Raw genomic sequence first — 21,555 nt, forward strand, 5'->3', positions numbered from 1 at the left:
CACATCTGGACGACTGCAAATCAAGTTTCCCCTCTCTTAAAATCTCTTTGGATCAGTTAGATGGTTCATTTGACCAAGTCCTCTAAATACACCACATCACCCTGCTGCTTCTTCAGCTTCACGGGCTGCCCATTAATTCTAGAGAAGGGAAGAGACACTTACTACTATGTCCTGCAGACACAAGCAGGTGTGTTACAATTTCCCAATTTATGGAGCAACACTTTTTCCTGTCTAGGATCAGAGATGCTACAGGAATGAAAGCAATTTGGGGCTCTGAAGAACCTTTTAATGTGTTTAGAAATAAAGGATCATATTTTTTACACCTTGATGCAAATCCAGCTGGAAGCTCCCAGAGAGATTTCCTGCTGTTTTCTATCATAGCCAGAGCTTTCTTTAACATCTAACTGTAGCTCTGGTGAAAGTCCTTAAATTCAAGCCAGGTTATGCCGCTTTCAGCTGTTGTGGCACACATCCCCCCCCCCCCCCCCCCTTCCATTTGGCTCCATGGTTGCTCTGAAATGAACCGTGTTCCCTGCTCGTTGTCCACACAGAACAAAAGGAAACCTTCTGCAACAAACAGCTTCAGATAAGTCCAAACTGAGGCCATCTGATGAATAGAAGAGTTTATTTAAGGTCATATGACACATCTCACACATTCTGATTTCATTTTACACGTAGATCAATCATTAGGTTAAATACATTTCAATAATTTAGTGCAAATTCATACGCAGTTCACACAGAGCACTTAGGTACTCGCTGTTGTTTTCGTCACAGTCCAGAGCTTTCTCGAACATCTCGGCAGCTTTTTCCATGTCTCCTTCCGCTTTGGCCACTTGAGCCAACAGAGCGTAGGCTAGGCTGTCATCCTCGTCTTCAGAAAGGCGATCATCTGCTATCTTCTTCAGCTTCTGCAGGAAAAATCATGGCAAAACATCATCTCATCAGGCAAGATCAGAGTTAAAAGAGAAAGATTGGCTTTTTAACTAAGACTGGTTAATAAAAGCCCCTTTGCCACCGAGCCAGGGGCAAAGGGGCGTTTACTGATGATCTAAAATGTTTCAGTGTGACAGATACTTTTCCAAAACTGGTCATGAAAGAGCTGCTTTAATGTACATTTAAACTAAACTGGATCAGAATCCCCCATCCTACCCTGAGAAGAAACTGTTTAATTGATGGCCAAGGTTTGGCCACAGGCCTGATTTTGTTTTAGCAATTTCACACAGTGATGGATGAACACAACAGTGACATCAGAGTAGAAGAAGACCATCAGAGTAGAAGAAGACCATCAGAGTAGAAGAAGACCATCAGAGTAGAAGAAGACCATCAGAGTAGAAGAAGACCAGCAGCAGCTGTAGTAGTATCTACAGTAGCAGTACCTGCTCCTTAAAATTTCCTTTAGAATTTCAAGTAGATCTAAAGTGTTCAGGTTTACCTGGAGTGTCGTATTCAACTTATATTCAGAACTCAGAAAAAAACGATTTCCTTAGAACTTAACTAACGTTTGATGAAGTTCAGGAGCTTTTATGGAAATGTAAGTCCTTAGTGATGCGTGTAAAACCTTACCTTAATACACTGTATCCATTCCCACGTTTTCGGTGTCAGCTGTAGACCCTAGGGATTTAGAGAGGAGTTACAGAGGAGTCAGCTAGTCAGAGAGTTATAAGTGCTCAGAGAGGGGGGTAAAGAGGAGTCAGCTGGAAGCCACAAATGAGTCAGAGGAGATACAGAGGGGTTACAAGGTATTTTCAGGATATTTACGAATGAGTTTGAGAGGAGGTACATGGGATCAGTGACAAGTTCCAGAGGTGTCCGGAGTTACAGAGAAGTTACAGTGGAATCAAGAGAGAGGTTGCAGCGGTGTCAAGAAGAATTGCCCTAGGAAATACAGATGAGTCAGAGATGAGCTGGAAGACAGGAATAACATACAACTCAGAGAGAATTTATAGAAAAGTTAGAGAGATTCTCCACTGGAGTTACAGAGGACTCTGAGAGGGATTACAGAGAAGTTTCAGAGGAGTAACTGAGGAGTCAAATGGTAAACGACTGACTTTATATAGCGCTCTTCTAGTCATACTGACCACTCAAAGCACTCTACTCTGTACATTCACTCAGTCATACTCACTAACCATTGGTTAAAATGTAGAGACTTCAAAATGTGTGGGAAGAAAGCAGTATTAATATAAAGGTAAGAGAGGGCTGTTCTGTCCTCGCTCACAACAGATCAAAAGTGAGGAAGAAACCTGCTGAATCTGCATAGAGTTACAGCTAATAAAAATATATATTTATTATTAGCTTTAAATTATTATAGAGATTATTGCAAAAAATAGACTTTTTTCGCAATGAGCTAGTTGATATTACCCAGGCTAATAGCTTTTGGTGTGCGGTGCAATAACCAGAAAAATGGTCCGATTGGAAAAATGCAAAGCCCAAAAAAGCGACTTCACATTCAAAAACAAGCAAGAAAATCAAGAAAATCGAACTGCCACCTCACAAAAATTACAAGCCATATAAACGTATACCATCACAGACGCTGCAGTCACTGGTATCAGGTCTGGACTTGAGCTCTAAAGTTGAGGTGAGGATGGAAGAAGCTTCTGAGTTTCAGAAGTTCAATACTCACAATGTCAGTGAGCCTGCATCCCACAAGAGGAAGTAAGTCCCCCACCTCTCAGATGAAATCCTCACATGACCAACCCCAGCAGGTTAACTAATTGCATGAGATAGGATCAGAGAGCAGGTATGCAGTTTCTAACAAAGCACCTAGAACAGAGTCAATTTCCCCAAAATTTAGGAGACAGCCTCATCATTTTGAGTTTAAAGAGAGGACTCTCACACAGCCCATGAGAGGTGTTAGAAGTCATGTGACCACAGTGGAGGCCTGAACCACCCTACAGCAGTAGACAGAGACAAAGAGTACCAGTTACATTACTCTGCAGATGCAGGTGGTTCAAATTGGAGGGATGAACAGCCGTCACACCTGACTCATACCAGCACCTGTCCTGACTCTGTGTCACCCCCTAGGAGCCAGGAGAGTCACGTGACCCACAGCAGATTATACTTCTCTTAAAACTTGGCAAAGTACTGAATAACTTTCATGAATCTCTGGAGGAAGAGCTTTAATGAAAACATGAACGCTCCTAGCTGTTTTTTTCTTTTTTACAAACAGGCTTCAGTTTCTCACTGACAGGAAGAGGGGGGGAGACAGGCGGCAAAGCGCCGCGGGTCGGAGTCGATCCCGGGCCGACTGAGTTGAGGACTAAAGGTCTCCTAATATGGTTCGCGCTAACCGCTCCGGGGCGCGTCCGCGTCCGCTGCAGAAGTGGAAGCGTCAAATGCGGTCGGGAGAAGGGTGAAAACATGGTTTCCACCAACAAAAGCCTTCAGAGGCGTTCTCTGATGTTCTTTTAATGAAACAATATTAGGTAGATTGGACAACACGGAAGAAATAGCAGCATCAATGTTAACGCTTGCTTCCTCGACGAGCCGCCATTGCTATCAAAACAGTCTCACGTCACGGTCGCGTCTCCACTACGTCACATCTATGAAATGCCAGCCCTGCGTCCTGATTGGCCAGACACTAAAATTGGTTGGAGAAATCACTTTCTATGGGCGATGTCCCAGATGTATGTGAGTGAAGCTAGGCGGAACGACATACGTCTGGCTTGAGTCAGGTTAGGAAAGGGCAGGTCAAAAGGACAACACACGCCCTCCTGCAGATAATCAATAATGTTTTAATCCTGACTATCTGGATTAAAACTGAATAACTTTCACAAATTTCCTCCAGAGATTTGTGAAAGTTGTTCAGTACTTTGTCAAGCTTTAAAGGTATATAGCCACGTTATATGCTTATAAAAAGCCAAAGAAACGCTTGCTCATGATAAAATCGAGTTATATACACCAATTTTCCTGTGTCCTGTTTGTGGCTAGAAATAGCCCCAGATGACCAGATATAAACAGATGTGGCACCATTTACCGGAAGTATCACAGAATTATCATAATGCCAGTTTGCTTAATTAAGGAAACGGTATTAAACAATGCCATACCAAGCTTCACCCTCTGCAATGCTTTGCAGTAAAGCGGCAGCTCGGCGTGATCAAAGGCCAACCGTTATTAATTGAATAAACCGATCTACAGCAACTTTAAGAGCCTCATATCAGAACATTTACTCACATCAATCAACTCTCTGCTGTTCATACTGTATTCCCAGCAGTGTTTCAGTCTTTTCCTTGGAATCTATATATATTTTTTGAGTTTTTTTTTTTTTTTTACTGGATCTTGAACCATTCTGCATTGTTTCGCTGGGAGATGCTAATAGCTGTTAACTGCTTCCTTGTTTTATCCCCTGCTGTGCATGCAGTGTTGTACTTCCTCTATTATTCAAAATAAACACAAAAGGCTTTATTCACTAACAAATTGAGCATAAACACTGCGTAACACGGCAAAATAATAACTAATACGCCAGCAGAATGTGATAATCTTTCATAAAAACTTTGTATCCAACCAGAGTGAGCTACTGACATAAATAAAAAAAGTCCAATAACGTGGCTATACACCTTTAAGAAAAGAGTAATCTGTGTACAGGGATAGGCTCTGTGACTCTTGACACTTTTGCTGTTCTGCAAAAGGAAGTTGGAACACCAAGAGAATTTTAAACCGCTTATGGAAGGTTTACTTTCAAGGACAGAGGAATACTCCAGGTCCCAAAGAGGACCACCTTTATAAGTCTTTGTTCCTTCAAAATCTACATAAAAGTGTACCATGCATTGCAGGACAATGCATCTCTCCATGTAGGAGGTTTGCAGAGATGCTCAACTTGTTTGGGAAAGATGTGTCCTATCAGACAGAAGGAAAACCTAGCTTCTTAAACATTCCAATAGGAGACAGGCCCTAGAAAAGGCACACCTTCAGTTCTCCAGTGATCCAGCAGACTCAAAGGGTTGGAAACTGGTGGGAACCAAAGCCTAAGGCACCCAGTAAAGGTTAGCCTTATCACAATGCAAAACCAAATGGTAACATTGGTAAATGTTGGAGTCACTCTAAAGAAGTTATTACAAACGAAAATGTAGAAATTATCTGTAGATTTGTTCTCACTGAGTTTGCTGTCTATTTCACAAAAATATACATTGAGTCAATCAAATCCCAAATCGACTCTAAAACGTATCATACCCTGGCAAAAATAATTTCAGTTATCTTGGAGAAACTCTAATAAGTTTTACTTTGGTTGAGCAAAAAAAAAAAAAAAAAACATTTAGAATTTCCTCTGTCTCTCCGTTTCGTAAAAAAAGGCAATTATTTAACGTGCTCTTCTACAAAGCACTAGTTTTGAGTTCTCGGGCAGAAATATCAGCGTCTCAGTGAATATCTTACTATTCATGAAAAACAGTAGTTATCTGCACTCATGACTTCTGAGTTCACAACATTTACTTACACTATTTCAATTAGTAACACACCATTATCATTACACAGAGACGTCCTGCAACCCATAGACATCATATACGTAGACGCGTCATTGGGCGGGTTCTGCCTAGGCTGCGATGCGTCAGAGCGTTCGCCATCTTAAATGTGGCAAATCTGCAGTTACTCAGTCACTTAAACAGTATCAGAGGGACTTTAATCTCAGAATATACTTTGTATTCGTAATATTTTCATTTTTGTAATATTACAAGTTTATTATTGTATCCCTTTAGCTTCATTCTGTTGAATTTATTCTCGTAAAGAATAAAAATAATTAAAATAATCTAACCTGGCCCTATTACTCCAGGAGTGAAATAATTCTGCAAACTGTGACTATTCTGGAAATGTCCCCTCTTAATTCTCATAATATGACATTTTTCTCATTAAATTACCACTTTTATGTATTTGTCCAAGGTCTTATTTTCTCATATTAGTAATTTTGCCTCTTTAATACGCCCCCAAAAAGTCTGTTCCAAAAGTTTCACATGTGACACGTTTTTATGAAATAATGAAGACCACAATGTTTAGATTTAACAAATTGATCCTTATATTCATAACACACACACACACACACACACACACACACACACACACACACACACACACACACATACATATATATATATATATATATGTATATATATATATATATATATATATATATATATATATATATATATTTCAAAATCTACATATGCACATCTATGTCTAAATACAATAGTCTGTACTGTATGCAAACTAAAAACCTTGAAATAGAATGGTCTTGCACAGCTTTTTTCTAGTGTTACCACTCTGCAGCTTTAGTGTGTCCAGTTTTACAACATGGTGCAGCCTTAGTTTATAGAAGGCAGATACAAGTAGTGAAATCAGCCAGAATACATTTCCATGCAGCACAGGAATGAGGCATCTTCTCTGATCCACGTTCACAATAACAGAACTCAACTTTTTTCTGCCACATACGATTATGGCGGTGACGTTGACGTACAAACCTACTCCCAACGACGCGTCTACGTATATGATGTCTATGCTGCAACCTGTTCCAAAACTACAGGGGGAAATAACCTCCTCCCATGCTGCTTTGCATCTGGCAGTGGCTGGACAATATATGAGAGCTGCAAGTTTCAGGGTGTTCTGGCTAACAACGGCCAGCTACAGTTATCTACGGCAAGGTGCTCCATCATGTCACCATGAGAATGAAGGTTTGTTGTCAGTTCATCTGGACAGTTGCAACCAGAAACAAGTATGGCTTGCGATAAGGTTATCCATTAGTTCTGTATGCAAATATAGTTACAAAAAATATATATTTAGAACCCCCAATTTAGGGATAGCTGTGTGCTACCACCTAACTACAGCAGAAGGAATCATTTGGAGCAGCTCTATCTCAGAAATTACCTTTTTGTAGTGATCGATGGCGTCCGCCGGCTTTTTGGTGTGATAGAAATGAAATTCAGCATAACGCTGGTGAATAACCTGACAAACGCTTTCGTCTGGTATCTCAGGGAACATCTTGAAGCAATGCTGGAACATCTCCTCAGCCCTGACAGACAGTTAATTAAGAGAAGTCCACACTACATTAAAGTGTAGCTTTGTGTTTATCTCACCTGTCAAAGTCTTTGTCCTCTCCATACATTAGAGCCAGATCTGCCCGTGCAAGAGCAAAGGAAGGTTTTATCTTCACTGCCTTTTCCAGGTTCTGGATGCACTGGTGTCGTAGCTGTTGCACCACTGTTGGAGAGCACAAAAAGACTTCTATGCCTTGATTTTACACAACACAACTTCATGTAGCTCTATATGTGAACCTTTTGAATACTTTGCTTTTTGTAAGGCTTGGAGCTCTGCTCAGCAATCTTTTTCTTTTTGTAGCAAAGGCCCAACTGATGGTGAATGAATGCTGATTGGCTGGTCCTCTTCAGTGCTCGCTCCAGCAAATCGATTGACCGATCATTCTCTCCCTGCAGCAGACAGCAGAGATGGACCTGATCTTAGCTTTTCTATATTTAATGGACTCTGGAAAAACTGTATACCCAATGACACATTTTATCTTCATGGCTAGGTTTTAAGAACAAAATAGGAGCAGATGATCTTCTTCCCTGACTTATTATAAAATAAAAAAAATACTTGTAAATCTTCTAGTAATTCATAAAAATACTGGTGAGGTTCAAATACATTTTTTGAAAAAAATCTCTGGATACACAGTTCACATAAGTATACGCCACAAATCGTTTTTACCGCTACAATTTTAAAACAAACTTTAATAAATCTGCTTTCAGAAAGCTAAAAACACAGGATAAAAAAATCCTCTCTTTCCATTATCTCCATGTTAGCGTGGACAGGCCTTAAACCTGGTTGTCTTGGAAAGAGACATTCAGGGCAGAGATGGTGTTTGTAGCGAATCACACTATATAAATAAACCGAGTTGAATAGAATATATTCAATTCAATTGTCATGATTTTAGGTTCTGTCTTAGTTTTGAATCATGGAATAGTTTGAGTTTTGTTGTGGTTTGATTTTGTTCTTTGTGTTATACTATCTGTTAGGGTTCTGTAAGCTTTTAGCTCAGTTCTGTTCACCTGCCAGCTCACTCCCCTGTCAGCAGTCACCAACCTATCAGTTCAGTTCACTGTCAGTCACTTCCCTGCCTCTGATTAGTTCCAGCTGTTTCCCTGTAATTAGTTTTCACTCCATTTCACCTGTGCACTTCACTATATAGTTCTGCCTCGGTCTTTAGTTCTCCGCCAGATAATTAACGAGCCCACGGTGAGTTTTGTTCCAGCGTTCCTTTCTTGATTGACCTGTTGATGCTAACCTGAGAGCCTTTTTGATTCTGAGCCAGCCTGTTCCCTGATCTGTTTTTCCTGCCCTGTCTGACTGATTTACCGGTTTACCGACCTGATTCTGTCCCATGGTTATCCGAGCTTGCTTTGCCCTGTCTGTACCTCTGCCTATTTTGGACTGCCTTTTGTGTACCGGATTTTGGACTGCCATTTTGACCATTGAGCCTTGCCTGTCCCTGTTTTATTATTAAACCCTGTTTTTTGCCTTCACCTCGCTTGTTTGGTTTGAATACTGGGTTTGCCTGATTCTAGTTCATAACATCAATTTCAATTCAATTTTATTTATATAGCGCCAAATCATGAAACATGTCATCTCAAGGCACTTTACAAAATCAAGTTTAATCATATTATACAGATTGGGTCAAAAATGTCCTATATAAGGGAACCAGTTGATTGCATCAAAGTCCTGACTTTATATATCAATCTTTAGAAACTTAAAAACTAGGGAAATACAGCTAATTGAATATAGGACTGGCTGAGTTGTGTCCTCTGCGACCTGATTGGACTTTAGCAAGGGCTTACTGGGGCATCAGTCCAGGATCGAGGGTCCATGATACAAAACTGAGCCTGTAACTTGCGAACGTCACTTTAAACACAAAAGTTGGGATCTATAAAAAAAACTTGAAAGGACCATGCGTAGTCCTCTGTTCACTCACCATGATTCAAGCGTCCCAATAGGGCCCATATGGTTGCTTGAGCTCATATCCTCCTAAATATCCTCCACCTCAATAGAAAATGTTATTGAGTTCCTGATCTCTAACTTGGGTTCAATTGTAAAAACCTTTCTGTATAGAGTTTGTTCTCCCTGTACATGCCCCTGGGTGTAAGTGGATGTGTGCATGGTTGTTTGTCCTGTGTGTTTCTGTGTTGCCCTATAATGGTCTGGCAACATGTCCAGGGGGTACTCTGCCTTTGGCTCAATGAGCACTGGAGATCGGCCCCAGCTCCCCCACAACCCTGTATGGACAAGCAGGTATAGACAATCGATGGATTGATGGATGGGGAGACTAACCCCCCCACCCCCCCACCCCAACCCCTTAGTTCAGATAACCCAGAAAGGCTTGGGTTCCATTTTTCATTGGTGGTTCTGTAAAACAGTCTCACACCAACCTGGTTACGAAGGTATTTGGCAATGTAACGCAGTACATGAGGGTTTTCTGGGTCAGTCTTTAGTGCCTTCTCCACTAGACTTTCAGCTTCTTCATGTTTTTTGTAGGCACCCAACTTCACAGAAAGCATGGACAGCAGAACGGCATCATCGGGGTTTATCTCCAGTGCTTGATGAAGCTGTTTGATGGCAGCAGAATCCTCAGGTTTTTCAGATGGTTCTGGTTTATTCTGCAAAGAGATTTGTTTGCTGTTTATAGTCTTCTGTCAGTTCAATAAGTTAATGATCTCTTTCACAGATTAAGTTTCTAAGGTAATACAAGCCTCTTTGTGCTAAAAATATGTCATGTTTCCAGTTTGCATGTTGGATGGAAAACTCACCCTTTCTGTTCGGAAGAGGGCGATGGCGTATCCGGCATTCCACTCACTGTCATCCTTCTGAATCTCCAGAGCGCTTAAAAAGCACTCGATGGCTTTGGGGTATAAAGACTTAGAAAATTTGAGGTAAGTCCAACCTTGCTCCCCATAAACCTCTGGATGGAGAACTGTGGAGGAGCTGCTGGGATACTTCTTCTGTGGAAGCAGAAGGCAGCACAATTTTTTTAAAGGTTTCCAGTTACAGAGGTATTCAGCTGCAACAGCCAGAATACTAAGAGTTGAACTAAGGTACATTCCTGTGATATCTATGCAAGGCAGTGCTAATGCCAGACAAAGGCAATCTAAATTAATACAAAGAAAAGATTTTAAATGACTTTATGAATATCAAGAAAAAAAGTCCTCATCCAATCATCCCGTATTTTCCGGACTATAAGGCACGCTTAAAATCCTTAAATCTTCTGAAAAATTGATGGTGCCCCTTAAAATCCGGTGCGCCTTATGTATGATTAAAGTTGTGCTTACAGACCAAATTTATGTGGTACAATTCGCTCAAAAATCTGTTAAAATGTGTTAGTACGACTTTGGTAAGCAACAAAGCCGCTCTGCTCAATGGATATTCAGAGCAATACGGTACACTGTGTCACTACCTGATCGGACCCCTGAGCTGTCTTCAAGACTGCCTGACATGAAATGCATTCATGTAAAGGCCCCCACATGCTCGGGTGTAGTTCACTTTGCGGAAGTCCGCGGGTACTCCAGGCGGACTCCGCGCATAGCATACAGGTATGTGTTACACTAAAAACTACTCGGAGCAAAAAGTCTTTAGATCAAATTGTTTTATATGTGACACTGAGCTTGATACACTGAGCTGCTCTTAAGCAGGCAGTTGCAAGGACAGACACAGCATCACAGTCCCCTCACTGTTCTCCCTGACAGGTGGGAGCCTGCTGAAAAAGAAACTCTAGGCTCTAGGTGCTCAGCTAGCTAATCACACATTTTACCATCTATTCCACCATTTCATCCCACTGGCAGAAAGTGTGGGAATTGTAGGAATTTGCCACATGAAATGTAGGCAACAGTACGCTGGACTATGAAGGGTAAAACGTCCACGCAGAGTCAGAGTGGAGTTCACCAAGCTCACAGTAAGAGGACAGTACACCTGAGTATGTGGGAGTCTTTAGGCAGCCTGGAGAACGCGCTAGCAGCAATAATAGCAACAGCAACAATAAACCTAGTAAGTTAATTATATATTAAGTTATGTTTATTTTGGCCATATGTTAGAAACAGGGCAGTGTAGTCCAACTACTCTGTCCTCCCGACAGAGATGGATAGCTCTCTCTCTCAGGAGAGAGCTGTACGTATACGGGGGTGGGGCGGAGTGACATTACACACTTAGGAAGAGTATTTAGTGCGCCTTATAATCCGGTCCGCCTGATGGTTTGAAAAATACGGTAAATAGGGAATTATTTGTAAATAACCACATCTCGTCACAATTTGGAAAGGTGCCAAGAAATTAGCCAAAAAGAGAATCCATGGGGGAGTAACTGTTGGCTCCAAAACCACCGCTGACCAAACAGAACACAAAGGCTAGTCTCATGTTGCCTTAAAACCAGAATAACGTCTGAAAAATATTCTGATATTCTGTGAACAGATAAGATAAAAGTGGAATGTTTTGGAAGGTTACAGTACATGTTAAATGAAAAACTAACAGCATTTCAGAAAAAACAAATTGATGGTGGTAGTGTGACGGTCTAGGGCTGCCTTTCAGCTTGAGGACCTGGATGATTTGATGTAATTGATAGGACCAGGAATTCTGCTCTCATATCTTTAGGAGAATGGCCAGCCATCAGTTTGTGATATTACGCTCAAGAACACTAAGATTATGCTGCAGGACAATGATTGAAAGCGCACAAGAAAATCCACATTTCAATGGTTCAAAAAGACCAAAATTAAGGTTTAGGAGTTTCCTTTTAAAGTCCAGACTTAAATCCAACTGAGCCACATTAACATGACCTTAAAAGCTCCATTCCTACAGGAGGAGCAATATGGCTGAATTAAAACTATCCTGAAAAGAAAACTGGACTTAACTTTCTGACAGGAACTAGAATCACTCTGATCCACATCTTTACTTCTACAGCTGATGTAAATGGAGGATTTAGGGTTATGGTACACTCGAGGCCTGAACAGGCTAGGGAACTAGCATTGTGATGAAGATGGGCGTACCAGGATGTCCTGTACTCTTTGACAGTAGGTCTGGGACTCTAAGTAGTATCCAGTGTGGTATTTCAGCCAGGCTAGATCTCCGTAGGTCACAATGAGCCGCCTTTCACTCTCCTCGCCGTAGCACTCCTTGGTCTTCTGCTCTGATTGGAGGAGAAGTGACAGGGCCTCTTCTGGCTGGTTCTGAAGGTATCTGAGAACAAACATTGCGATCTAATAAAATTAATATAATCTATTGATTTTTTTTTTTTAGAATAATCAGAAAATAACCTCATGTTATGCTATTACAACATGATAAACTGCAACCCCCAGCATGCAGCACAGTTGGAACTACAACTTCCTCACTAACAGTGAGTCTGTAAGCACCTGAATCCAAGCACCTGATTTTTATTCAGTAATTACATTCAAAAAATGGCATCAATTATTTGACCCACTCTACTTTAAACCACCCCGTGAGCCCATACTGGCCATAGGTGGATGCGGCAAGAAGCAAGCCACAATCCCCCTCATCCAGGATCAGTATGAACGCGGATGACCTATTCTTCCACTCAGGGGGATCATGTGAAAAAAATCTTCCAAATCTACTCTGGTCTTCTTCTTCTCATAAAATTGTACACGCTTTGCTTCTTGTGACTGTCATCTATGTTCAAAGTAAGCAGCAACGGAGCTACAATGAACGGCTAACACCAAAGCTAACCGCTAAGCTAACCGGATACAAAAACACTAGAAGTGCACAGAAATGCGCAGCCAACAAGGGGAAACTAACAAGGAACGAGCACGCTCACGGGTCAGAATGATTGGCATCTGGGACAACCAATACATAATGTGATACCCTCAGAACTTGAGGAACAGAGGGAGGTAAGGGCAGAACCAAAACTCTGACCAATCCCTACCCTTTAATGCGAAGGACAGGGATTGGTCAGAGTTTTTACAGGCCGGCAGCTCCCACAGAGATACATTTTTTAACCTCCCTTTTCTGAATATATAATTACTACTTTCAGGATGGAAGAAACATTTTACCCAGTATAACAAAAAGTGTTTCAGAACAGGATTACCAACTATAGTTTGAAATTGTGTGATTGACCAGTGTTTTTAAAAGCAGTTAACCTAGTAGTAACCTGTAGTAACTGAGCATATCAATTATCCAAGACATGATCTCCCTTCCAGAACCTAGTTCCAACTTCAGCAGTGAAATGCAGCAGAAACAGCCACTTGCAACAGTTCCTGGAACCCTAGGAACTGTTGCAAGTGGCTGTACAGACTAGTACCAATAGTACCAGTACAGACTATATCCTGTACCAGTAACTGAGTTTACAGGATATAGTCTTCTGCACTTCACTTCTAATTTCTTTTCAATCAAACGTTGCTTTGCATCAGCAGAACTCCTCACAGTTCAGTTGCTGTAAATAACTTATTTAAAAAAATATAGTACTACCAGCACCACAGTTTTAATATCATGACTAGCATTTTAATTGTGACTGATATGGAACACATCCTGTACCTAACGTAAGCCAAGAAGCTGTACGAAAGAGCCACAGCACCAGGACGACCCAGCTGGAGTTTTATGTGCTCTTTAAGTCGAGTGCTCAGGCTCTCCATGTCCATGTCTTCCTTCCGCAGATTCCAGGTGAAACGACTCTGCAGCTGCTGCAGCATGGAACACAGAGCACTGCTGCCGCTGCTGTCACTGTGAAAGAGTTAGAGACAGATTAGAGATGATGACGACACAGGACATTTGAACAATGACTAAATTGGTTAACTGAGTTCAGGTTAATTCATCTGTAAAGAAAGCATTATGTCTGTCCACAAATCTCAAATTTCTCAACCAACTTTTATAGCAGGTGGAAGGGCATCAATTCCCACCTGAATCTCCACTACTAGTCAAAAGTTTGGACCCGCCTATGTCATTCCATGGCTTTTCCTTATTGTTAGGACTTTCTACATTGAAGACGTGAACACATCAAAAATATGATTCAAAAGTATATAGAATTATGTATCAAACACAAAATTGCGAAATAGCTCAAAACATCTTGTACATTTTATCTTTTCTAAATACCCCCCAGATTTGACTTCTCTCCATGAACTTTGTTGTCCTTTCAGCCAAGTGTAATGTGAAATCAAGCTGTAAATTGTAAGCCACAAAGAAATGTGAGACTTACAGGCACCAAGAAACTGTCCCTACAGCAGGGTGCCATGAACCAAGCTCCCCTGGGCTAAGCGGATTAGAAAATGGATATATATATATATATATACACACACACATGCGCGCGCGTGCGCACACACACACATACAGGTGTTGGTAACATAATTTGAATATCATTAAAAAGTCGATATTCTTCAGTACTTACATTCAAAAAGGGAAACTTCTGTATTATATTAATTAATTACTTACAGACTGGTATATTTCAAATGTTTATTTCTTTTAATTTTAATGATTAAGGGTATAACTGACAATGAATAAAAAAAAACTAATTCAGTATCTTAGAAAATTTTAATATTACTTAAGACCAATAGAAAATAAGGATTTTCAGAAATGTTGACTATCTGAAAAGTATGAACATGAAAAGTATGAGCATGTACAGCACTCAATACTGACAGGTGCTGGTCATGTAATTAGAATATCATGGAGGCCAGAGAGATCAATCGATCTGAAGTAGATGCAGATGCTGTCTCAAGATTAATATAACCCAAAAGAAGATCTTTATACTGATTGATACTGAGAAGTATTTTACTTTTCCAATTTATGAGAATAATTTTCTTAGTGACACATAAGGCATTGAAACCCATGCAAACTGATTTTTTTTCCACAAAGTGCTATCATACAAGCTACCCATCAAACAAACTGAAGGAGAAGGTGAAATATTACATATCAGACACATCTGACAAGTCTTCACATATCTGGCCCCAGAACCTCTGAACAGGTGTACACAACCACAGTGCATGAATATAATTGTCAGTATTAATGCCTGTGCATTGTGAACAGATAGATTGTGCAAAACTCTTCCTGAATAATTGTTGACCTGTACAGTGTACTTTATGAACAATTTTGTATTGTATTAGTTGTAAATTTGGGTTTTTAGTCATTTCGAAAGTTCTTAAACATGTCTTAGACCAGGAGTTTTGTTCAAAGCTGACTAATAAATCGACCTCATAATAGGAAGAGATATTACATTCTAGAATTGCATCGCTCAGGGTGGCAGCACGTTGAAATTTCATTCCAGCTTTTCTTGGAAAAAATTGCTTTTTTTGGACAAGCCTTTCTTCTTGTATTGGATGCTGTGCGGCTGGATTGATTTATCCTAATACTTTTCTATATATTGCTCTTTTGTTATGATGCATAACCCTAGCAACAGGGTGGTTTACAACAGGGAGCAACTGATTTATATCACAAAAGCAGAAATAATACGATAACTGAAGGCTGAAATCCCACAGGGGTTGAAAAGGAGGCGTTGTGGTTGCAGAGCAGGAACAAAGAGGAGAGAGAGAAAGGAGGAAGTTCAAACCATCTTTGCCATCCATCATCATTGGCAACGTGAGATCATTAGCTAAGTTGGATGAACTTCAAGCCTTTACAAGGACTCAGCAAGAGTATTGAGAATTCAGCATTATGTGTTTTACTGAAACATGGCTGCAGGATCATATCCCCGACTCCAACGTCTCCCTGCTGTACTCCCCAACAATACAAGCAGAAAAAGATTTAAAAAGTACCAGGAAAAGGAAAGCAGGTGGATTGGCAGTGCTCGTCAACAACAGATGGTGTCACCCAGCACACGTTACTGTGAAGTGTGGTCTCTGCTGTCCAGACATTAAACTATTGGCAGTAAGTTTTCGTCCATATTATTTGCCAAGAGAGTTCACCAGTGTTGTTTTGGTGGTTGTTTACATTCCACCCTCAGCTGTTGCCGACAATGCATGGAATGTTATCAATTCCATTGTTGCTAAGACGCAGAGCCAACACCTCAATTCTTTTGTGGCAATATCTGGTGATTTTAATCACGCCTCACTCTCTGCAATACTGCCAACGTTTCAACAGTTTGTCAGCTACTCCACCAGAAAAAACAACACATTGGATATGTTTTACAGAAATGTCAGGGATTCATATATTTCCAAATCAAGACCTCCTCTGGGTAAATCAGATCACAAACTAGTTTTTCTCTGCTCAGATTATAAACCCCTTGTCAAGAGACTATCTGTAACAAAAAGGGCTGTGAGAACGTTGTCAGGAAAAGCTGAAGAAGCCCTACAGGTATTTCTAAAGCATAAACTGTCATGATTTGGGTTTGGTTATGGTTTATGTTTGTTATTTGATTAATTACTTCACTCTCCTGCCTTAAGTTCAGTTTCTGTTTTAGGTTCTGTCTTAGTTTTTGAATAGATTGGGTTTTATTGTGGTTTGATTTTGTTTTAAGTTATTAGTTTATCTGGCCTGCTCAGCCTCAGACCATTTCTGTCACCAGTCTTAATTCAGTTCACCTGCCAGCATTCTTCCACCCTGTCACTCCCCTTCTCCAGTCACCATCGTATCAGCTTCAGTTTACTCCCAAGCACTTCCCTGTTCCTGATTAGCTCCACCCATGCCAGTAATTACTTTCACTCCATTCACCTGATCACTCCCTTACTTATACCTGCCTCTGCCTCTGCCCCTGCCACATCATTGATTTTTCTGTGCCCAGTGGTGAGTCAAGTTCAGCTTTCAATTCTCTCTGTTTGCCTGTTCTTCTGACCCTGTTTGCCTCTGGATATTTGAGTTAGCCTGTCCCCTGTTTTTGCATATAGTTTTGTCTGTGACTGCCTTTTTTTGTTATTTTTGGTTATTGGATGCAGTCTTCCCATTTTTGGCTTGATGCCCGTTTTGGCTTTTGCATTTTGTTAATAAATTATCTTTTACCTAACCTCTGCTTGTCTGGTTGAATACTGGGTCCCTCTGTCTCTGGTTCGTGACGTAAACGGTGTTTTATGTTTGAGCTAAATAATGGCAAATCTGAGACCTTGATATCATCACAAATGTTCTGTTCTGTATCTAATCAGAGCCCATCTAAGGGATTATGTTTTGTAGCCTAGTTGATAAGTGAAATTAGTAGAGATTTCCATGTGGCAAGATCATCTTCTATCTTCTTTTAAAAGGTTTGTAAATCTGCCAATTGAGGTGACACATTAATACCCAAATATTTAATAATCCCTGACTGTAGTTGTATATTTAGGGGTTCTGTAAAGTGCAGTCAATTGGCAGTACTGTATGCATGCATTTGTGGATGAATGCTTTCCTTTTATAAACCCAGGTTGATCAGGGTGTATTTTTAGAGGAGTTACTTGAGCCAGCCAATTGTTTTGCAAGAGTTTTACAGATTATATCAACGTTAATAATGGATATTACCTGGCTTAAGCTGTCATGATTTGTGTACTGAACCCGAACTGAACCACACACACAGCTTAGTTTGTGAGTTTTATTCTAAGATGAGTAGTGGAAGCAGGAGACCAGAGAGTCAGAACCAGGCTGGATCAGCAAGCAGTTAATGGCTGGAGCTGGCAAGCAGGATGAACCCAGAGCACGTGGGCAGCATAACCAGAAGCACAGCAGAACGGAGACATGGAACCAGGCTAGACCAGTGGCACGACAGAATGGAGACTTGGATGGAGACTTGATCAGCAGCACGACAGAATGGAGACTTGGAAACCAGGCTTGATCAGCAGCACGACTGGATGAATACTTGCACGACTGGAGTGAGAGCAGGACCAGAATCACAGCAGACAGGCAGAGAACTCAGGCTGAACGAGAACCAGATGAAGTGAGCAGCAATGAGCAAAATCAAACAAGAGAAAACAAAAACCAACAGAACGAACCGACAAGGAAGGACTGAATGCAGGCAGCTTAAATAGAGAGGATGACAGGTGAGATGAGTTCTGGCTTGATTAGAGGCTGACAGGTGTAGATGATTACTGAGGTGGAGAGGAGACTTGGATGTATGGAGGGTGAATAGTGCCCTGAAATGTCCATGGTGCAGCAAGCAAGGCTGCAGCATGACATAAGCAGAAAACTAATGGTAGCAGAATTCATATTTAAGGGCAATCTGCCATTTTCCTGACTTTCCTACAACATTCTGTGGAACGTTGGTGCCAGAATATAAATTACCTCGCTAGTATAGTTTCAATTTTATGGCTGTAGAATTGCCAGAAGATTTGCAATCGGCATGTGTTTCTGTTTTTTTTTTTACTTTTCCTCTGCTTTTAGTATCTAGTAACTATCCACCATCACTGTAAAATAACATACAGCTCCTTGCGGACGATAAAGATGTTGATTACAGCAATGTCCAGAAAACGGAAAAAAGACAAACAAAAAACAAACAAAAAATCAGACAAAAATAAATGATGGTTGGCCACTTTTGGGTACTTCTGTGAGTGGAGGTTATTTCTATTAGCTGGTCAGACACCTCCCCATGTATTCGTTACACTCGCCCACAGCTGCTGGTCTGTAAAATTGTTCTCTAGAATTTTGAGACCTTTGGAATCTCCAGCTTGGCCATATACTACAACAAACTCATTTATTAATTTCTTCTATAGTAATGTTGCCCCAGAGCAATTTTCTGACTCTGTAAATTTCTGGCCACGTTTTTGTTTGAAATGTTGCACAAAGGATTTCGGCTTCTATCTGCAGATTCTGCAGCATCTCCACCACCTTGGAGGCTGCACACGTCTGTGACCGGGGGAAAAAAATCAAATAAATATTTATACATTACATTGCAAAAGTATTCACACCTCTTGGCTTTTTACAGTTTGTTACACGCCAACCAGTATTTTATGTGATGTAAAATGAGAAGAGGAATCACACCATGAAGACAAATGAGCTCTCCAAGCTAGTCAGCAACAGAGAAGTCAGCTTGGGTTATAAAAAATACCCAATTCTTTGATGTTCCCTCAAAGCGGCATCAACTTTCTCATCTTCAAATGGAAAGCACATGGTATAACAACAAACCTACCAAGAGAGGGCCGCCCACCAGAACTTCCAGGCCGGGCCAGAATGGCATTAATCAGAGAGGCTCCACAGCAGAGAGTGGCTCTGTGCGCAATGGCTGACTTTTAGGTATTTTTATATTTATATAAAAATTTTATATTTATATTTTTATATTTATATTATATTAAGATTCTGACAAATATTTAGGGTTTTAAGTCTTTCACAAAGTGTGTGTACGGGGACAAAGTACCTCATCAAAATAGCCAGTTTCTGATGTCACCCAATAAGCTGTTGGTTTGCTGTCATTCACTACAAATATCTCTCAAGGTGTCTCTGACTGTCTGACAGTGTCGTTGCCATGGTTATTTGGACACATGGTGGGTGCCCTCTGGATATTTTTACTGATGTGCATATGTATTTAGGCGCCTTGGCCAGCTTTTAGTATGAAAGCTATTCACTATTTTATGCGTGAGGCCCCAAGAAACCAGCCACACCAATAAGCAAGATAAGGGAGCATAACTACGCTGATGGGAAAACATTTTCTACTTTGGACATTGATGCTGATTTCGCACCATTCCTGGACTCTCTACTCAATAGACTGGCTGCCTCAACTCAACCTTCCCAAAAAGCTCCCTGAAAGCGGAGTGGACATAGTAAAGGCTGAAGTCAAAGATATAAAAGATCTTTTGAGTTCAAGCATGGTAAAACTGAAGACTTCAACTATATGTTGCAGAGCAAAAGTGAAACGTTCAAGGCACATATAGAAGAAGTACGGTAGCACTTTACACATGAAGCGCGTGATAAACAGAGATGGTGCTTACGACTGTATAGAGTCCCTGAAAAAGATGTGTTGTTACTATCATATTCCATAAAATTCTATCTGAATTGCAAAATTGCACTTTTAATTGCACCTGAACAGGATTCGACGTAGTTCATCGACTGGGGAAACGGGGACGACAGTAAGACCAGAGTGATCATCATCCATATTGCACAGTGAAGGATATCATCTGGAGAAGGGGAAAGGATAACATCTACCTGCGAGAGAACACGCTTGGTTTGAGTGAAGACCTACAGTAAACAAGGGACACAAGGATGCCACGTCTGCTTGGTGGCTGTCACGGTGGTTGGCACCAGGTAGTAAGCACTTTTGTATGTCCATTTAACAATGAAAATACAAAGAGTCTGCATAGTAATATAAAAGAAAATCTCTCTCCTTTTTAAAAAGGCAAAAACTGTCTTCTTCAGGAATGCCATTCCCGTTAACAAGATGACTCATTTTGGAAATTTCTACGAGTCAAAGATGCATAGCTAGCACATGGTTCAAACAAGTCAGCAGGAGTTGCTTTAATCAAAGATGATTTTGAAGGTAAAGTCTTAGACATCGCATCTGATAAAAGGGGTATTTTTTTAGTGATTAGATTTAAATCTTAAGACTCTTTTATAGGGCCATATTTATTGTGACATTTCAGATTCCTTAAAGGTGATTTTATTGAAGCAGCTAGAGGACACTATGGCTTTTCTTTGTCTTCTCATCAGCAAAGGTTATTGTAGATAGAAGATTTTGATGTGGTTTGGTCCCATCAAGTGTACTATTCTCACCCTAGCACCACAGAGAATGGACGCCTCTGGATTATGCTCCGTAGTGCTTTTTATGTTTACTCAGTTGCTGTTGTCATGATGTAAAAAGAAGAAAAAAGGAACAGTCAGGATATTCACCCTTTGGTTTGTTCTTATCGCCACCTGCTGGACTGAGGGTAGGTTTCTGCACAACTCCATTTGTCATAAGGCCGTTTTAAATGGCATTAGGCCTTTCTGACGTAAGAGAGCAGCTTCTGATGATGTGCTACCTGGTGAACTTTTCTAACGACGTTTGGACATCTACATCCCAGCTTCTCCACTGCAAGCTACTGTTAGATTCTATATAAAGAAAATCATAATAATAATAATAATAAACACTACAGCATTAGCTGGGCAGGAAACGTGAACGATTAAACATAAGTAGACAAACATTAATTTTAGTCTGAGTTGAGACACAGGAAAAAACAGACCTCATGATGATGAAGACGAGTTCCGTCTTTTTAAAGGCCGACCTCTCAATCCTCTGCAGAAACTGAACTGGAAGCTGAGCTCTTCCACAGAAGTGAAACTGATTCTATAGCTGGGCTGCTTTCACTGGCTGTGGAGAAAGAAATGAAACTGAAGTTCTGGTGATGCCTTCACTGACTGCTCTGTGAATCCCAGTTACAGCCTATAATGTCTCCTATTTTATATTTGGCCAGGGAAACCAATGAAAGGGGGCAGATTAGTTGCCCATCGTACATTCCATTTGCAGCATTAAAATTCAGTTTGCCAAAATTACATGCTCAAATAAAATGTGCTTCCTGTCCTTTTGGTGATATTCAAGAGTGTTTATTTTAGTTTCAGATGGTTTTTATGTCTGGCTGTATTTACGTGTTTATTCACTCTTGTTCTTTTAACCGTTATTTTTTTATGCTGTGTTTTTTTTTTAATCTTAATGTATATTTTAAGAAGCAAACAAAAGTAGAAAAGTAAAAAAAAAAAAAAAAATATCAGACATCTTTTTTTTTTTCCAGTAACAGCTCCAGTTCATTA

The 21,555-nt window shown here is 40.5% G+C and overlaps 1 protein-coding gene across 3 annotated transcripts; it reads right to left on the reverse strand.

Annotated features, from left to right (window-relative positions):
• Nucleotides 1–608: 608 nt before the first annotated feature.
• Nucleotides 609–21,104, reverse strand: LOC105922863 (interferon-induced protein with tetratricopeptide repeats 5). 3 transcript variants are annotated; one of them, XM_036142407.1, is made up of 10 exons: nt 20,991–21,104; nt 13,495–13,680; nt 11,997–12,186; nt 9,777–9,968; nt 9,399–9,626; nt 7,265–7,406; nt 7,056–7,179; nt 6,847–6,991; nt 1,564–1,611; nt 609–908 (listed from the first exon to the last, which is right to left on the reverse strand). In XM_036142407.1, the coding sequence occupies exons 1-10, from the start codon at nt 20,993–20,995 to the stop codon at nt 711–713; spliced, it is 1,458 nt and encodes a 485-aa protein (XP_035998300.1). In that variant the 5' UTR covers nt 20,996–21,104; the 3' UTR covers nt 609–710. The 3 variants fall into 3 exon arrangements, with proteins under 3 accessions (XP_035998300.1, XP_035998301.1, XP_035998302.1); XM_036142408.1 differs by lacking the exon at nt 20,991–21,104 and adding an exon at nt 15,702–15,919; XM_036142409.1 differs by lacking the exon at nt 13,495–13,680.
• Nucleotides 21,105–21,555: the final 451 nt, after the last annotated feature.

Source organism: Fundulus heteroclitus, chromosome 10 (assembly GCF_011125445.2).
Source record: "Fundulus heteroclitus isolate FHET01 chromosome 10, MU-UCD_Fhet_4.1, whole genome shotgun sequence".
Lineage (NCBI taxonomy): Eukaryota > Metazoa > Chordata > Actinopteri > Cyprinodontiformes > Fundulidae > Fundulus > Fundulus heteroclitus.

Bases quoted from the DNA above. Each gene is read 5' to 3' on its own strand.
- LOC105922863 (XM_036142407.1), bottom strand. The intron at 12,187-13,494 runs GTACAGGATGTG...GTTTGTTCTCAG, and splicing joins AGCTTCTTGGCTTACGTTAG to ATACCTTCAGAACCAGCCAG. The intron at 7,407-9,398 runs GTTGGTGTGAGA...TGTCTGCTGCAG, and splicing joins CCAAATACCTTCGTAACCAG to GGAGAGAATGATCGGTCAAT.